The sequence below is a fragment of the Anopheles stephensi genome, chromosome 3, assembly GCF_013141755.1.
Source record: "Anopheles stephensi strain Indian chromosome 3, UCI_ANSTEP_V1.0, whole genome shotgun sequence".
In the NCBI taxonomy this organism is placed as follows: Eukaryota; Metazoa; Arthropoda; class Insecta; order Diptera; family Culicidae; genus Anopheles; species Anopheles stephensi.
Window position 1 is genome coordinate 51678472 of NC_050203.1, and position 19609 is coordinate 51698080.

A 19609-nucleotide genomic window follows, 5' to 3' on the forward strand; every position below is an offset into this window, starting at 1 on the left:
CTAAGTGAATGGAAGCATTAAAGAAATGTTAATCCCTCTAGTTCTGGTGGAACGTCCTCCAAGGCTGTACTTACTGAATCCAATTGCTGAAATCGGTAGCGTCACCACTTCCGCGATAAAGCCATGCCTTGCCGGTGCTCCACTTGCAATTAGCCGCACGCTAAGCGCTGGTTCTCTCGTGCGGAACAGTCGCTTCTGGTTGTCCGAATCCGCGTCGACCGTACCGATGACACGAGCCGACACGTTGTAGATATCACCATCCATCAGCTGAATCATGTCCCGCCGCCCGTATTCCTTCGAATGGTTGAACAGATTCGACTGCAGCAAGCGGAATCCGAGCGGTTTCACACGGTAAGCACTCTTGAAGATTTTAACACAGTTGACCGGATTATTGTCGTACTTGTAGTACACCAGCACTCGCTCCTCCAGAGTGATCTCCTTGTTTGTGTCGCAGATATCGACCAGCGAGAACAGATTGTACGGCAAGTCGAGGTCCTTCAAAGGGCTGTAGCTCGACTCATCACTTTCCCGCCCTTCGCCCGTCAGCGAGATCGCATTGATACCCTGCCCGAGACTGCGCAAGATCTGCAGATGATTCAGGTGTATCGCGTTCGTTGGCGAGATTAGATTCACACCGTGGTGCGCACTGTCCCGTATCGATACCGAACTGATACTGGGATTCTTGGCGATCGTCTGTATCGCGGGTGACTTCTCGCCGTGCAACATACCGGCCCGCTGTATGCGAACGAAATCCATTACGCTTTCCACTGGGCGCGCCGTAGAATGTGCAAACGTGTCGTGCAGTCGATGTTCGTACATGCTCGCCTCAAAGTCTTGATTCGCAAACCGTACTCCACCCCAGTAGTTGCGCCGCTCCGGCTCTCCATTGCAGCTGATGAACACAAACTCCGAGTCCCACTGGCACTCGTGCCGCCGTCCGTACAGCTGTCCATTCAAGCGCTCGGGACATTCTTCAAGCCGCAACTCATCACCGTGACACTCCATCGGCTCGACCCACGACCAGATTCGGGTCAACGAGTTTGTATGGAACTCGATCCGGCGATCGTGATCGAAGAACACATCCAGCGGATCGTACCCCAGCTCGCGACAAACCACCTGCGCATTACGCTCCGTAAATCGTCGATCGCAGATCGGTATCCATTGCAGCGTTGTGTGGTTGTAGTACTCAAGGAAACCTTCTTTCGCTCGTGCGCTTTCTCCCTCACCCTGCGAACAGTTTCGGTTGGTGCAGAGCCGGATCGAATCGTAGTTGACCATGCTCTCGAGCGATCGCTCCACTCGATAAAGGCCTTCCGAAGCACTTTCGATCGGTTTCATGATAACCTCGGCGTCACTCGTGCCGCGTGCTACTAGCGTACCCAGCACCAGAATACCCACGTTCGGTGCAAACTCCATCACCACACCGGGGAAGATGCTGAACGTCACGCCCGGCATGACGGTAATGTCGGACCGTATCACGTACGGTAGCTCCCGTCTGTAGATCGACAAATCCTCCAGAATGCGTCCGCCTAGGGCATTCAAATCGACCGGTGGGCTCGGCCCTTCGCTCACCGACACACTACCATCGATGATGTCCTCAATCAGGTAAGGCCGATACAGCGCTTCGGCGTGATTGTTCCAGTCGTCAAAATCGAATATCCTCTTCCGGATGTGTTGCTCATCGCTGCTTCCCCACCAGTTTTCGCGCGCATCCAGATAGTTCCGCAACCGTGCCGATTTTACGCCCGCAATCAAATCGTAATCCTGCTGATTGTTTGAGATGACATTCCGATAGATTTGTACCTTCTGCACCCCTCCGAAACCGATCACACAGGTCGGATCGTTTGCGTTGTTCCGTTCGCCGCGGATGAAATTGCGCATCGAGGATCGCGAGTCTTTCAGCTCCTCGTTGCTCTCGATCTGGTTGAATGCGAGCAGCGCCGGTATCTCACCCAATATTTCGCTTTGACTGTCCGACCGGAACTCAATCATGTAGCTACCGTAGTTGCGCGTGATGCGATTGTTATCGATCCGCATCTTCTTCTCCATGCCCCGGAATCCGATCACACCCTGCGCGCACACGTTCTCGGTAAAGATGTTGGACGAGATGTTTACTGCCGCGTAGTGTCCATCGATCAGTATACCAAACTTGCGGTTCCTAGCCCACGTATCGTTGCCCAGAAACACGGAGTGTGTGAAGTTTTCGTTGTACTGCCAAACGTACGGAAGGCTCAGCTCAAGCCCACCGTACGAATTGCTCTCGACCGTCGTGTCCTGCAGTACGTAGTGGAACAGATTGTTGGACGAGCGTAAATCCTTCGAAAATTGCCTGATGCCCCGACCATTGTCCCGCACCATACTGCTGTTGATGTGTATCGTGATCTCGGAAATGTTGCTCACGTGTACGTCCCAGAACGGCGAATGCACGAAGACGGCCTCCTCGCGATTGTGGCTTATCTCGCAGTTGACCAGCTTGATCGATTCGTTCGCCTTTCGCAGATACAGCTCACCGGACTCACCCAGATACCGGTTGTAGTACGTGCCCGTAATTCCGCGGAAGTTACGCTGAATCTTGGTAGACGTTATTTGGAGCGTTGGTACCGGGCCTCGTACGATACGATTGTAGATATTCTGAATCGGTGCCTGGATGGATCGAAGCACCAATACCGCTCCACCGAGCGCATTCGTTCCACTGCGATACTGCAAGATGGCGCCGTAGCTGCTGGTCGTCAAGGGAAACACCGACAGATCGCGCTTAACCTGCCAGATGTCCGACTCCGTACTTCCCGTAAGCGAATCGTGTATCCAGATGTTTTCCGTCGAACGATTCTCGATCGGATTCAGCAGCTGTATTCCGATAACGTACCCCGGTTGGCACTGGATGATGATCTTTCGCTCGACCGGATCGTTTCGTACCGGTGTCGTGATGATGTGCTTAATCTGCCACTGGTCGATGTCGATGTTGGTGGTGGTGCTTTCCGGCACCAGTATCGGCCGGTAATCCGAATCGTCCACATTGAAGTCCGGCACCATGTTGAACCAGCTGGTAATTTCGCGCTGTTCCAGGGATGAAACGACCTGATCGTGGTTGATGCCCGATCCTCGGTTGTCCTTTATGATGCTGCCCTGCACCTTCAAGCCGAGCTGCTTGATGCTGATACCATTACCACGGTTCGCAGAGAATTCAGAGTTTTTCACATTGTTCACCGACGATCCTGCATAGATGTCGGAATAGATGATTCCCAATCCGTCCTGAAGGTTCTCAACCACCCGCACACTGTCGAGATTGTGGCGGGCAAGATCCATTTGTAGCGCAGGTTTGAAAGTATTGGTCACATAGTCAAACAGACCAGCTTTCTCGATTGTGACGTACTGCAGGTCTGCTCGCTCGGCCAACACACCGAACCGCAGTCCAGCCCAAGCACCCTCGTAACACCGTACGCCGACGTCATTTTCATGTCCGCAAGAGTTCTCGAAGTCACCTTGTGACGCACGTTCCGCACGACACTTGGTAATGTCAATGTCGTGCTCGGTACAGCGAACATTCGACAGCAGTACGTCCTCCGTCGTACCAGCGCCAGGAACCTCGGAACGCTGCAATCGCCAATCCATCGGGTTCAGTGCCAATCCGAGCTGATGGCACACGAGTGCCGCATTCGTGATGGTCCATCCGTAGTCACACACCGTACCCCATACACCCTCCGTGTACACCTGCAGCCGGCCTTCGTGATCGTTTGCACCACCAACGAGTCGTACCGGAACTTTGGGTGTTTGCGGTTCGTGTGGCACCTTCTCCACGATAGATTCCGTCTCGATGTCCATGGCGAACTCTTGATCGTCAACGATCGCTTCGGTCGTATCGTTCTCCAGCATGACGGCTTCTCGCTTCAGCGTGAACAGAATATCATCCGGAGCGCGGCCTCTTGCCTCCAGCTTGCCCGTCACCATCATGCCTACGCTTGGCGCAAAGTTAAGGATGACTCCCGAGTTCAGGATCAACTTTCCACCAGGCCGTACGTTAATGTCACGTTCCACAGTATAGGTTCCCGCCGGCAGTATTTCCTGGCCGTCGACTTCTCCCCCGATTCGTTCGCTGCCTTCTTTGTGGAAAAAGGGTACAAACTTCTGGTACTGTGCGATTGTCTGTGTGCCTGGGTTCGAATGGTGCAGAAGATACGGGAAGTACTCAATCTTTGCCAGATCGTACCGATCCTTCCGGTGGAACAGACGATCGTAAATCTTCTCCTCGTCCTGATTGCCCAACCAGTTGTACGTTACGTTTAAAGCTTTGCTCTGATCGGACAGTTGCGAACCGACCTCGTACCGTGACTCCTGGTTCGAGATGATGTTCCGGAAGACGTCGACATTGTTCGAAGAAATCACCACCGGGGCGGCGACACGCGATCGAGGATTCAAACGACCCTCGCCTCCCAAACCTTCGCCCTCATCCTCCAGCGGTCCGAACGCTTCCTTCACGCGGTTTCCTTTGACAAAGTTGCGCGTAAATAGCATCGACTGCGTCTTGCTGTCGGTGTTGGGCGAAAGGCCCAACGACGCAACGTAGATCCCTTCGTTGTTCATGAAGTGATTGTGCTGTACGATCATTCGCACCGGCAGTGGGCGGAATTCTTCCAGCGGTTTGTTGCGAGTCAGCAGTGCACCGTACCGGCCGCGCGTAAAATGATTGTACTCTATCCTTCCCTCAAGGTTTAGGATCGGATTCAGCACGATAGCGATACGGTGCGAATGGTCAAAGTTGTTGTGTCCTATCTGTAGTCGCGTCCGGTTGTGGGCTATTGTTTCAAACCAGCATGACTGAATGTCGACCGCATCGCTCGTACTATCGTTGAACAAATTGCCCGTAATGTTTACCCACGAGTCACCGCAATAGTTCCCGTGCAACACTCCTATCTCCAGATTGCGTGCGATCGTCGAGTACTCTATGGTGGTGGTTTGGTTAAACTCCAAAAACTCTCGTCGTTCGGTTGTTGATTGATTCAACCATATAGCGAACCCGTACCCACGGTTCGCCTCGATGGCACTGCGCGAAACGTTCCTGTTGCCACCGTAGTACGTAATGTTGATGCCGTCGCCCTGGTTAAAGTTGATCGTGGAGTGCGTTACATTAACGTCACCGGCACCGCTCGTAACGTGCAATCCTGCCGCATGCCGATTGTTGCTGATCGTCGTCTCGTGCACGTGCACCTGGGATCTTAAGTTGTCGACAGCAATTCCACGCCCTCCATTATCAACAACCACGCCCTGCGTAACGTTCAAATCGAACGCCTTGGTAACACCGGACGTCACTCGGAAGTGTGCCAGAACGGCCGATCTTGCATCAGCTCGTAGCTTGATGAACAGCTTTTCCCTCGTACTCGTAACACTCTGTGGCCGGGTCGAGTTTCGTACATCCCACAACGCCAGCAAACGATCGTTCTCCGACATTCCATCGTACACGGAGATCTGTGCCGATTCGTTCCTGGCCAGCTCGAAGTACACAAAGTGCATCGTCAGCACATACCCAAACGCCGTTTCAAACGAACGGGCACATTCCTTCGGCGAGAGTGCAAAGGGTGACTGTTCGAACGATAGCTGCAGCGGATAGATTTGCCACGCCGTTGAGGTAAGTGTGCAGAAATCGAACACCTTGCTACGGTCCGTTCGTTCGTCGGCGCGCAAATCGTGCCCCACGTACCGGATACCATCGGCCCCATTTTCGCTCACCGTTACGCCCTCCAGATGGGCAGACCCGTAGCTCGAGTTCATGAAGATACCGAAGCCTCGGCTGCGGCGCACCGTCACATTGCGGAAGCTAAACGCAGCGTCGTGTTTCGTCACATTAATGCCCGTGTACGACGAATGGTCGATCGTTACAAACTCCAGCACCGGTGGAACACCCAGCACACCGATGGCAGCTTCCGCCGATCCACCACGACCCGTACCGGCACGCATTATGTCAACGTGCCGCAGCTGGGACAGCGAGATGGAGTCGTACAGTACATGGTTGTACGACAGCGTCTCCTTGCTTTCGGCATTCTCGAACTTTAGGCCACGCCAATGGGGTGTCACCTGGTCGAACAGTGGCAAACACTGGATGCCGATGTCACTGTGGTAGTCGCACACACCCGAACCGACCTGCTTCGAGTTCCAGGCACAGTCGAACAGTGAACCCTCGGTACCGAGACACCGTGGCTCTTCGTACAGCAGCCGCGGCTCGAAGTTGGAGATCCGATCCATCCAGTTCCAGAAGCGCCCTCCCTTATAGCCCATCTGTCGGCAGGTGGTTTCGTAGTCTGCGATGGTCCAGCTAAAACGTGGAAAAAAACCAGGCGTTAGGACATTTCATCGAGATGTGTTATACCGGGAAAGACATACTTTTTCGAGTTTGAACAAACGGACCGCCATTTGCCGTTGTTAAGCAGCTGAAGTCGTCCGGCGAGTGGGTTCGGGCCATCCACCAGTCTTGCACCGGCTTCACGTGGATCGGATGGGACATCCTTGTAGCCCGTGTCGGGCATTGTGGTGAGTGTAATTTTGTTTTCAGCATTACCCTGCGAACAAAAAAGGAAAAGAGTAATAATTACTAAAATTACTAAAAAAAAAAACAAACTTCCGACAACCAAGAAACATTCTGCAAAAATGTTACCAGGCAGCTCTGAGGTAATAAGTGCAAAACCGTTGATGCTACTCTTTGGACCGACATTTTGTCCTTTTGTCAGTTATTTCTGGGGCTTGAAAATCAGTTGCTAACCCCTGCAGCCTACATAACTGTTGAATGATTATATTTAAGGTCCTTCTTTAGAGGTTCCTCAAAACAATTTTTTTTTTCGTTTATTTATAGAGGCTTTGGGTCTTTGAGACTTCATTCGCCTCTTCCTCAAAACAATCAATTTGTTGCTGCCGGAGACAGTTGAAAGTCTCTTGGATAAAAGACGCGCCAACTTTTCAAAAGATATTTCGCCTTTGTCTTAGTCGGACGAAAGTCGAGTTCAGTAAATCAATGCTCATTCTGATCAGGACAAAGTTCCAAAGTTTCGACAGATGCTATGATCTCTGGATCAAAGATTAACAACGATAACACACAAGGTAACAAAGCGTTCAAATTTCTGATCAGTCTCTGCTTTACAGTCACACAATAGTGTTGGGTGGCCCGAAATCTATGCCACATTCTATCTCTTCTTGGCCTATCGCCCTCTTAGAATACCACGTAATTGGATGGTGAGTCTTCACTACCGGGGAACGGTTCGGATAGAGATTTGAACCCCAGTCCTGCCGTATGAAAACTGGCGCCATTGTCGCTTTTACCACCGGGGCGTCCCTCTGTGCATCCCACATTATACATTTCGGTTTACACCAGAAGAGAAACATAAGAAGAAGATAAGGGAAAGGTCCCATCCGGACCGTTCCCTCATTCGCAAGGCTGACTCGAGGCTATTTCTCTGTATAATCAAATCAAGGAATCACGAAAAAACAGGTAAAGATCTCTCGAGATTGTATTTGCAGATAATATCATACAGAAGAGGTAAAATTTAGTTTATAATAAAATAAATGATATTAAAAACGATGAACCAATCACCATGGATCGCCTTAGGACACAACATTTTGGATCCATTGTAAAATGTTTAATGCACACCTTCAAAAAACTATAAGTTTTATTGGTTTTTCCGGTCGCGTATAATACATACACATTTGTAAATAACTGTCCCATGCATATCCTGTTGTTGTGCTCCACAAGTGTTGAGCATAATTCTACGTCTGACCGCAACGCCAAACAATTAACCACCGGCGAACAATACAAAAACAATGAGCTGAGTAAAAACACAAAGAAAACGGCTTCGATAATGTATGCATTAACGGTTTGCACAGGTTAGTTTTTGTGATTTGTCAAGACCCTTTCACCATTTCTTTCCATTAACACTGTTCCTGCAGTGAGTCAGTTCCCCCTCTGCTCGATTCTGCTTTTAAAAGCGAACCGTCACGCGTCACGCGCGCACGCAGTTGCATAATAAAAGGGGCCAATTATTGTGCTGCGCTTCAAATGCAAAACAAAGCAAAAACCGAACCACTATCAACATAAACAGACGAAGCCATTTTTTTTCTTGTTGCTCGGTTCATGTGTAGCGGTCAGTGTCAGCTATTTCGGTGGGAATGCCGGCGATGCTTAGCGTGGAGAACGATTCGGTGTGGTGAGGAACGTAGTTAAGGAACGATTTTTTTTGCTTAAAGAAGAAAAGCTTTTTCGTTTAAAAATTCAAATATTTTTTTCCGTTTCTCTGAATAGTATTTCTATATACGGCGCTACCACAGTGTAATTGATTCACCAATTTGAAGCCAGAGAAAGTAAAACGTGTTAACTCGTGTTAACACGTTTTACTTTCGATGCGCGCCAGTCCGTCCGCTGCTGTATTTATTTTCTTGCCCTTTCTTTCCCCCTTGATGTATGCTGCTGCTACTGCTTATGTTGCACCAGCTGATACGTTGCAATCTGATACTAATTTCCAACGTCCCAACCTCAGACAGGGGTAAGCGCGAATGTTGCCGGCATGCAGCATTCCAACAATTCTATTACAAACGTTCGGTACTTCTCACCGGTTCGGCAAGCGGTGGCGCGTCTCGGCACTCTACGCCATAGTTAATGTAGGTCAGTAGAGAACGCTGTAAAACGATACCACAAACGTGTACAGGCGCTCGTTTGCCAGTGTATGTTGCCTTTGGTGCCTGCTAAGGTGGGGAGAGCTTCGTTCATATCTTGCTGGCGTTTCCTTCCAAGCAAACCGCACCAGAGTGGCGTGCCACGAGTAACGAAACAGTTTTAGTCTAACAAATTTATACCCTGAGAACTGCGGTGGCTTCCCGTAACTGTACCTTTTTTATGTTTGAATGAAGATTTCGTTTTGTTTTTATCGCCACCCTTTTCTACCATTTAACAGTACGGTGATCAAGAACCATTAAAAATGAGAACAACCGTTTAACGAGCGTTATGTTTCTTTAAAACGCAGATATACACGAAAATGCTTGCCACCGACAAAAGCTTGACTCATTCACAAGCAACATGAAAGAAGGAAAAGAAAGTACGGTAATTGTTCTTCCTCCAAATGATTCTTGACGCATGTTTCCCATTACCTGTCGAACGTACGTAACCAGCTTAAGGTATAGTGTGCATTGTTGTTTACCGGGAGTTTAGACCACAGCCGGCATAATTACTGGGCAATGATTGTTTCTAAATTGCCATGTAATGATAAAACGGTGGTGCCCCTCATTAGCACCCAAAATAAATCGACTGTCTGAAGAAGGATGATAGAAAAGGGCAAAAGGGGCAAATTATAAGATCCAAATTTCTTGCATATCACTCGAAAGACAAATGTGAAGCCATAGATCACGAGTATACAGTGTGTGGCGTAAGTCTAGACACACATGGTTGTGTACAGAGTAAATAGTTAAAAAATGATTTGAATTGATTTTAAGTTTTAATAAATTTAATTATATTAACCATTTCTCCAAATCGCAAAAATAACTTTACTTGGATTAACCAAAAAAATATAACGCTGCAAATTATTTTAATTCATTGCAAAAAAAAATCTTTAAGAAAGTATAAAGAATTCTAGGCATGGCTTACATACGGTCGGCATCACCCAACACACCATAAAACAAAAAATATTTTTTAAATATAAAAAAAGAACTTAAGTAATGTTAAAAGTCTCAACCGAGCTTGCCCGAGATATGGCAACTAACCTGGAGGAAATGCTTAGTTAATTTTGTTTAATTATTTTTGTGAACTTAATTCACAGTCACCACATGCGGTGGTGACAATACGGCATCGGACCGTCATATTTTATAAATAAATAATAAAAATGTTAATAGTGACAATTCAGCGTCTCGAATACTCAAAAAGAAATAAAAATTACTAAAAAACCCTTCAAATTCACAGCAAACGTCGCTACAAAAGAATGGTTCGGTTTGAATCGAGAAATAACAAACATCCACCATGATATAAACAATCTTCTTCTTCTTCGTTGGAACTACAACCTCCAAAGGTCTCGGCCTGCCATTTCTGGCTTTCTGTGACCTAATTTTACCCATAGCAAAGTAGTCAGCCCTGCGTACGGTTGAGGCAGTTTGGATGGGATTTGAACTAGGGTCCTGTCATGTAAAGATCGGCGCCGTTAACCCTGCCAACAATTTCCCACAGATCCACAAACGACCAAGCCCGCGACAAGGCAAAGAACAAGGAGAAGATGCCTTTTGACTAATATACTATATTAGTATACGAAATGCTGACATTAACGCTACACGCCGTAACACTAAAAAAAAATCAAAAAGTTTTACGGTATGGGCAACTTTCAGTGAATAAACGATACAATTAGTACTGATATAAATTTATAAAAATATATAAGAATGTTTATGAAAGTATAAATAACATAGACAGTCGATTTTAAACAAAAATCAACCATTTTTAATATTTTATTAGAAAATCTTGTTGCCATGGTCCTCTTAAAATTATGCTACGCACTGTATGCGGCTGGCTTTGAGAAGAATGGAATGGAAATTCAATCTCATTATTTATTAGGCACATTTTTCATCTCCACCAAACACAAGGGAAAATATTGAGATCTTTTTTTGTCAATTGAAGTATTCACGCAGTACATGAATATTCAACACAATTTGCCTCTTTTTGTCGTGCGCTTGAACCATAATGCATCAACAGAGAGGCAATGTATAATGCAACAGGTGGCACATCCGGCGGTAACCTGTATTTATGCTTCAAAGCACCGTACCAAAACCGGTTCTCATTAGTTAGTGCCTAATGCTCCAACTGCTTCTAGTGCAGTGAATGTACGCATGGCGCGAGTGAGTGCGTGTCACAGCCATTGATCATAAATATGCAGCGAACCATATGGCGCCATGAATGCATCTCTGTCACGACAGAAATACTGACTCGCATTACAGTTCAGGCAATGTTTGTAGGATTGGAACAAATTAATATTTTTTGCAGGAGAGTGTTCTAACTTTAATTCACATTAGCCGTACTTGAAGCTACTGCCATAAGATTAGATTACACCAGAACTATCATCACAATCATCTTCTACTTCTACGAAACCTCGCATGACTCATCTCCTTCTAGCACACGTGCCCACTTCAAGGCATTCAAATAAAAACCCGAAACCACGTCCACCTGTTTGCCAATGATTCAGGGTGTTCCCTCGGTCCCATCACGGATGACTAACGCTGAGATGATGACGATCATTTCCGCTGGAGGAAGGTGTTCAAATTAATGGCTCCATTGACTGGTCTGTATCAGTGGCGGGTCGCAAAATCAGCTGTCTTGTGACGTACTCCTGCCAACCTTGCCAGGGCGGAGGAAGCGATGGACCATTGTTGTGGAACCATTGTCAATTTTCCGTTTCGATGATGATGTGTTTATGGCACTGCCTGGCCCACTCTCAGCCGGCTATAAACATCAATGGGTCGTGCGTTTTTTTGTCGGAAAAAAGCACGCAAGTTACGCACCAATGAGCGTCTGTGCAGTTTTTATGATCATGATCTGGCCAAATTGTATTTGGGGGCCTGTATTCAGGTGAACAACCCCTGCCGATCACCTGGCCTGTGATGAGGCATTGCAAACAAAACAATGGTTTATAAACGAGACACAAAAAGAAAGACCCATTTCCTGCAGCGAATTTTGGAGAGCAGTGTGAATACACTGAATGAAGCAACCTGCCGGCACAGAAAGAATGCAAATGACAGACACTTCCCTCCCGTTTGCGGATCTCCGAAAGTGAAGCGGAGTATAGAGCTTAATTAACGACGCTTGACCCGCTGTGAACTGATCTGTAAACCCTTCAGCTGAACCACAACTTCAATTAGCTGTTAATTTCATTGGATTCATTGCGGAGTTGCTACAGTACATGCTTCCTCCCCTTTTTTTCGGAGCCCTTAAGACTCCACCAAGAATCTGACCTCCTGCTCGATGTCTAGAATCGTATCGAGCGGAGCTGATTCTTCGAAACGAGCTCCACGCACTGCAAAGGTCGGGGTTAATTGATTAACTGCGGCTGTTACGACCGCCGTTACTACGGCTCTTGGCTTGTAACACTTTTATGAATGAAAATCCAACGACTGTATCGGGCGTGATGGGAATTGATGAATCAAGTGTTTACAACTGTCGTTTACTCATGCGTGAAAGAACTGCTGTTTGAAGCTCCCTTGTTTCTGTTTCAATGATGATTTGATTCTGTTGATTTTTTCGGTTGGAATCAAGTTGACCAATCGTATCTTCCCTCTAAAAATTACGCAAAAGTTACACAATTTAGTGCAAAAATCAGCTGTTCTCGCTACCGGCCTGAAACAACCAGCTATAATAAGAAGCTAATCAAAAATTCGTTACCAAACCGGAAATCGAAAGCGAACCCACTAACAGTTTCACGCTCCTTCTTTTTTGCTCGTCATCTTTGCCATACTCCCTAATGATGGGGACTACTCTGGGCAAAACATTCGCGAAAAAGCTGACACCATCACTATTGGCGAAGATTGAAGACTTAAATGATCTTATTGTTCCTCACGGTAGTGCATAAATCAGCTGCTGTGAAAATTGTGCGCTTTTCTTTTTACTTTGTTCACAGTGAATTCAATTTCATACCATGAAATGCGGAAGCATTGAGCGATATAAAGCGATTGGATTATGCAAAGCTTTCAAGCTATTTTGGAGAGAAAATAAAAATGCCGATAGGAAGGCATTCATGGAAAAGTGCTACTTTTTATGTACACCATTTTATATAATTTGAAAAATTGTAAAGAAAGTGTTTATATTTATAACTATTTGCTTGGATGGAAAAGCTGGTCAATTCCGGTTGCAGATTATTACCTGGCACTGTCAGTACAACACTTTTAATTTAAATTAATTAAAAAAAAGATAGAAAATAATTAAGGAAAAATGACCTGAAACTTATATCCACCATACGGTAATTATTACAAAATTAATTAACCCCTTAAACCAGACGCTTCCTTCAAAGGATTTGCTCTATTACTCGCAACAGTTAACCCCAAGGGTTAATCAAGAGCGGCCTGTTTTAATCTAATAATCACCACCATACGGGAAAGATCACATTTCATTGCTCTACGCCCCACAAGAATGAAGTTTCGCAACAACAACATCGTAAGTGATAAACGTCGTCCGATCGTGTCGTGTGTCTGCCTTCAATGCGAACGTCCGCTCATTCTTTAAATCGAGCTCACTTCAACCGCTCGATCGTACCCTCAGTTCGCCACTGCGCTTCGTCTAATTAATTAATTTTATAATTTAAAATGTATCTACACCGCGTGAACAACCCACCATTTTGGAGGCAAACTGTATCCGGGATTCTTCTCGGCTTGGGGACTTGAGATTGTCGGTGATGCGCGTGCCCAAACTCACAATAAAGTGTGAATAATTTCATGCTTTGCGCTTCGGGTGGGGATCTGTTGCGAAAGAATATTAGCCACTTCCATCCATATCTTAACGGAATCTCTTAAGAATACTTTGCCGTGTACGGTGATCGTTCCACAGGGTGGAAATCATTCATGGAACGATGCCCGAAACGATTGTACCTTGAACGTTGCTCGAATGATTTTCAGGCACTTTCTGGCTGCATAGCAGAGTCTCGTCAGAAGAGCAGGAAGATGTGCCCAAGAATGATGAACTCTTTTTGACCGGCAGCTAGCGAACACGTAAACGTCACTGGGCCTGGAAAGTTTTCAAAGTGGATCGACGCGTGACGGAACTGATTAACTCTGCAACCCCATGGAACTGGGCCATGGTATCGTTGGGACGAATGGTTGTTGGTGCGAGATTGGTGAGCACCAGGTTCATTGGTACCTGGTCTATTCTGAATAGCTATTTTCTACAATGGCGAATTAAGCCTCTAAGCAGGATGAAAGTTGGGGTCGCCTAACACCTTGAATTTCTTGACTGGAACGGAGTCAAAGCCCACGTAGAGATACTATACGAGGTCTCCTATGCAGTTCCGGGCCCTCTAGATGAACGAGACTCCCAAGACCTCATCACAAGCTTACAGGAGAATACCTCTTAAAGCGCTTTGAAGCCCTCGGATCCCTCAGCCCAGAAGCAGTCCCAGATTTTACGGTTAGAATTTTATGAACTCATATTTTCGAGAAAAAATCTCATATTTGAAAATGAAAAAGATAATTCATGTTTGAAGCATTTCTAACTAACATAGAGTCTACTTAGAGTCTAGCAATTTTCACAAACAACATCTCGTTCATGTCAAGTTCAACAGAGATAATTAAAAATATGTTGCGAAAGTCTCCGTGTAAAGCGTAAGACATCCTTCAATATCCTCCCCATCAATGTAACATCTGTTGTGCTCAAGAGAGTTTGTAAATAAACCATTCTTCTTCTCGATACAACTACTGATAACGCTATGTATGTTGAATCAGATCAGTTCAACAATATTTACACACGCTTTTTTAACGTATTTCGTGAGGTAAACTTAAAGTCCTTTCGCTTTCATTGTGTCCACATTCTGTGAATTCTTGAATGCAAAAGTGGCACGCCCCGGGATCGACAAAAAAGTTATTTGCGTACAACCTGTTCATTTATTTGAGGGTAAACACATACAAAACGAAGAGATAAAATTCGTCTACGGACAGGTTAAATTTCAACCCTGCCTTGCCGTACGCACGTTGAGAAGGTGTCGTTGATAACACTCTCACTGTTGAGGAAGCACCCGGTCGACTCGGTAATCAGGGTAAGGTAAACGAAACAGGTGGAATTAATCAAACATTGCTCAACCCCGTTGGACGAAACGGGGGAGGAAGTTCCCCCCCCCCCCCTTTCAGGGTCCAGGGAACAAGGGTGAGAGATAAGATAAGTGTAGAAGCAAACAGTGAAGCAAAAGTTGATCGGCCCTTACCATTGCCACGACGGAGCCGCGCACCGTAATGCCGACCATCGGTGCGAAGTGGATCGTTACGCCGGCCTCGATGATGAGTCGCGCCCTACGTTCAACCTCCAGGTCAGTGCGCATCGAGTAAGGACTCTCGGACGCCCGGAGAACCTTCTCGCCCAGCACCACATCGCCCCCGATCTCGGTGTACCGGGCGCCGGCACCGTCCTGTTCGCCGCCCTCCTTGTAGTGTGAATCACCGGCAGCACCTTCCACATCGCCGTGGTCCGGTACGATGTGGTTGGTGATGATTTCTTTACTGCTCGGTGCAGGCACATGCTCATAATCACGATCCGGATGGTGGTGCTGATCGTCGAACACTTCCACATCCTCTTCCTGACACTTGCCCGGCACAGTAACACCTGCCAGCAGCACCAACAACACGGTCAGCACCGGGAACACCTCCAGCGATCGCCATTTTAGACGATTTTTCCAACGTTTCACAGTCCGCGCACGACTGTGGCTTTTCATGGTTTAGCACTGATTCACAGCACGTCGCTGACACACATACACCTCCGCCAGCTAGTACACCACCACTCGGTCGTCTCCCTTGTTATATTCCGCGAGGGGAGATTATGTATATCACTTGGTTTCACCTGGCTGATACGCAACACACACACTTGCTATCGATTGTTGATCACCCACGGTACAGCTTATGATCACCGCCAACATTCCCATGGGATCCGGGATCGCATCACCCAGCAACCGCGTAACGCAATAAAAACCCTAACCTCACTCTACGCCACAAAAAAACACACTGCGAGCCGCGTCACACTTGTTGTCGTTCACTTGCAACACTCGCACTAGCAACGCACACTTGCCTATCCCGGAATGGGGCTGTGTGTGCATGCGTTCCCTGGTGGCGAGAGAGAAAAGAGACAGGATAGAAATTAGAAACATGGATCGCTCGATACGATAACGTAGCGGCAGTCGCACGTAGTTAGAACAACACACATTCAACCCTTATGCGATAAGTGCACCCCACACTTTTCCAGAGAGAACGATAAAGAAACAGTGTAACGCACACACTCAGCTCAGCACAACACCGAGAAGCCTTCAAATCGCTGCCGGGTACTTCGAGCGCCGAGGTGTGTGAGATGTTTATGATGCAAGACTTCCAGAGCCACGCCGATCCAAACACAACATACGCCATAAGATCTTGAAGATGTAAGGTAAGAAAGATGCCCCCCCCCCCCCCTCCCCCAAATGGAAGTAAAAAACCGGTTTTGTACGGTTGATGTTGATGCGGCTGAAGGGAAAACTGGAAGGCGAAAGCAAAAAAAAAAGCAAGGCACTCCTTTTACGGAATCAGAGCTTCAGGGCGAACCTCACTGTAGGGCGAAAGGTAATGGTGAAGCTATTTCGTAATTTACTCTGCACCCGCACTGACCGGAAGCCCACAGTACGGTATGGGTAGTGTTTACAGTACAAATTAAGGCCCGGAAGAAAGCTTTTCCCTCCCATCTTGTGCGCGAAGAAATGAAATTGATCCAATCCGTTAGAGTGAGATTTAAATTTAGGGAAAAGATGTTCCCAAGATTCTTTTTGAAAGGATTGCATGTCATTTTACTAAATTAATGATTATGTTTTAATGGTGTGGAGTACATGCAAAAGATGCTGTAGGAAGTTTTCATGCAAATCATCTTTGGTGTTTAATTGGAGGCTGTTCTAGGTAGCGGAAGCGTACCAAGTGTTATAATTGGGTCATTGGGAGGTTCCAAAAAGGCTCAAGAACAATCGTTAAATTTTCCATTCACTCCATACTTTTTATTCCATTTTTTTTTTTTGAAGTTAGCATAAATAAAAATTAAATACTTAAATTTTGGCTTCTTTTCAACTATCATTAAGAACTTTTCATATTTTCTCTGAAAGCTACGAAGTTCTGAGAAAGGTCGTGAAGAGGCATAAAAGCTTCAAAGTTGCTTAGAGGACAATTCTTATTCATCTACTTCATTTCCTTAAAAATCGAACAAAATAAGCTTCTTTATATGCTATAACATAGATATCACCACAAACAAGATTTTAAACACACAAGTTTAGTATGGCAGCTTACGTTAGATCACCTAATGGAAGCACTTCAAGGCCTTTAAAACGACACTTTACACTATAAGTAATCTTACAACTAGACCAGAGAATAGCTCTTATTGTTAGTGACATCTCCATCGAACCTTCAACACCCTCTAATAACTACAGTTTCCGAGCTGGAAAACGGTTGAGGAGAGAAAAAAAGCACAACCCCCTTTTCCAACACGCCAATGCATCATTAAGGCGACAAACCATTAGCACGCAGTGTGGAAGCGAACACGGTTAACCAGCGAAGCGGCTACCCAATGTAGATCATCGCTTTTCCATTCGTCACCAAATCCGTTACATCCATCCGTTCTGCCCGATGCAGTTGGCTAGCTTCATCGGCAAACAACTAACGTTTGTCACCACAGTTTTTTTTCCCAGTCACCCAGGCACTCGAACGCAGTCCATGCGTCTGCTAATGACAAACGCTACGAGCGCAAGATTACGATGATTGACAGCACGTTTGACGCGTCGTCTACACCGCTCGAGAACCTGCAGATCTCTGGCTTCTGGCTAATGAGATCCGGCACTGGGTAGCGAGAGTTGGACTGAGACTTTGTTGGGTAGTGAATATTTAGATCTTCCTCCACCACAATCTGGGTTACGTGAAGATACTTCCTAAAGCATCCACTCTGCTCTCCGACCTGGGAAGTGGAGGTGTTAGTTTGACCTGATTCCATGCGATCAGATCCGGAGTCAAAAAAAAAAACCTGAATCGGAAAATGGGGCACACAGAAAACTCGCGTGGAAAATTGATAATGCAATCATGCAATTTTGAACGCAACTGGCATAGAAATATCATTCCCTGAAAGTGGAATCGGAAGGAAAGATTTGTGATGCGAGATGGAACGAAACCCTGCGCAACGGGAGTGTACTCTCGAATCGTGGCTTCCATTTTGTGGTACGATTGGAGGCGCTAAAAAGAAATGGCTGTGTGTGTGTGTGGGTAAGTGTGAAGCAAATGGATAAATATTGTGGAATTCCGGCGCGAAGCTTTTCGGGTGATGTGATTGTGATGAAATCACTCGAATCACTCTTCATTCCTTCACGCTCTCCCTGGTCACTTATCTTTCAGTTAGATGTGCTGGGTCGAAAAAAGGAGGTGGCTATATCTCTCTTTCTGTGTGAACCAATTTAACTACTCTCGTTTTGGGGGGAACCAAAAGCTCACCTATTGATTGAGCATTCGAAGAAGATTTGGTTAGGTTACTGTTGACACCACGGTGACAAACGTTCGCTAACGAACAGGACAAGATTGCGCCGGGTGGGAAAGGTGATAAGCAAAAAGCGAACTTCCCGGGGAGTTCAACGCCAACGTTCCACTAGTTTCGCTTGACCGTTCCAGCGGAAAATCAATTTCCAGCATCAAACCACCGTCCGTCAACCATCTCTATTTTTTTGCTGGAGCCATGCCAGTTGAACCGACATCATTTCGTTGACCTCAAAGTCTGTTCATTGCACTCCACGTAGACCGCAAAAGTCGCGCGCGATAAACCAAAATGGACGACAATGGACGGCTGAGGTTTCGGGACCATCGGCGAACTGCAGTGAAGAACCAACCAAACCCGGGTTGGAAAATCGTGTTAAACTCACGAACTTTAGCTTAACCGAAAAGAAAGCGCGTTGCTTGCCTGACGCGAAAGAAAATTGTTTCACTCGTTCAGCTAGTTTCGTGAGTCTTTCGAGACTTGGTTGCAAAAAAAAAAAAAAACCAACAAAACATAAGGGAAGGAAAGCAAATAGTGAGTAGTGCCGACTGCACTTAGCGATGTTGTTGCGATGGTATTCATCACGATTAACACTATCGCGATCGAAACAAAGGAAAAATCGGGCAGCTGAAGGAAAAGCGCGCCACCGGCAGAGTAAAAGCTTACAAAAATCCAAACAATGAGCTAAAGAAAAGCTGCTCCACTCGCCGGGTGACTTTTTTTCGGGGTGGGAAATGTACGATGAAAGTAACATCTCGCCGACGCCGAGTAGATGAGGGAAAGATAACACTTTAATGCTTAACTTGCTGTTGAGCGTTACAGTTTGGCGAGTGATTGGTAGGCTGAATGATCTAATCTTAATGAACCCTACGAAGGAAGGAAACCACACAAATGCTTGTACGTTTTAATTAATGAAATTCTCCAGAAACGCTTAGCTAAACTAGCCGGAACCAGCTAGAAAATTTAGCATAATTTCCGCACCACATTAGCCCTGTGCAGCCCTGCTACCTGCGTTTTACAACATGCATATCGAAGATTCGGGGAAAGTTTCAACCCAATTCACATCGATTCCCATGTACATTTTGTGTTTCACGGAACGTGATGCGTCCCCGACATTTTAAAGCCATCCCGTATCCGATCGACAGCGGATGCCACCTCTGCGGATCATATTTCTTCTCACGCACGCAAACCCCCAGAGTATGTGTCCGGTGTCTCAAATTTGTACAATTTCTTCTTTCCCTGCCTTTACCTTTCCAACAGGAAGACGTTGAACCACACCCAACACCTCGTGACTTCGAGGCGTACGGGAAGGGACGTCCGTCGGAGGGAGCGCTCGCTGCGGTTGGTGCGTGCCGGAATGTGTTATCGTTGGTTCTTTATTCTTGGACA

The 19609-nt window shown here is 46.6% G+C and overlaps 1 protein-coding gene across 2 annotated transcripts in view; it reads right to left on the reverse strand.

Moving 5' to 3' along the window:
- LOC118514505 (protein bark beetle) overlaps window positions 1-19609 on the reverse strand; it is a 28176-nt gene that overhangs the window by 4484 nt on the left and 4083 nt on the right. For both annotated transcript variants that reach the window (XM_036061441.1, XM_036061440.1), the window contains exons 2-4: window positions 14910-15798; window positions 6376-6551; window positions 75-6307 (exon numbers count right to left, since the gene is read on the reverse strand). In XM_036061441.1, the coding sequence (XP_035917334.1) occupies window positions 75-6307; window positions 6376-6551; window positions 14910-15413 (6913 nt within the window). In that variant the 5' untranslated portion in view covers window positions 15414-15798. The remainder of the gene's footprint in view (window positions 1-74; window positions 6308-6375; window positions 6552-14909; window positions 15799-19609) is intronic.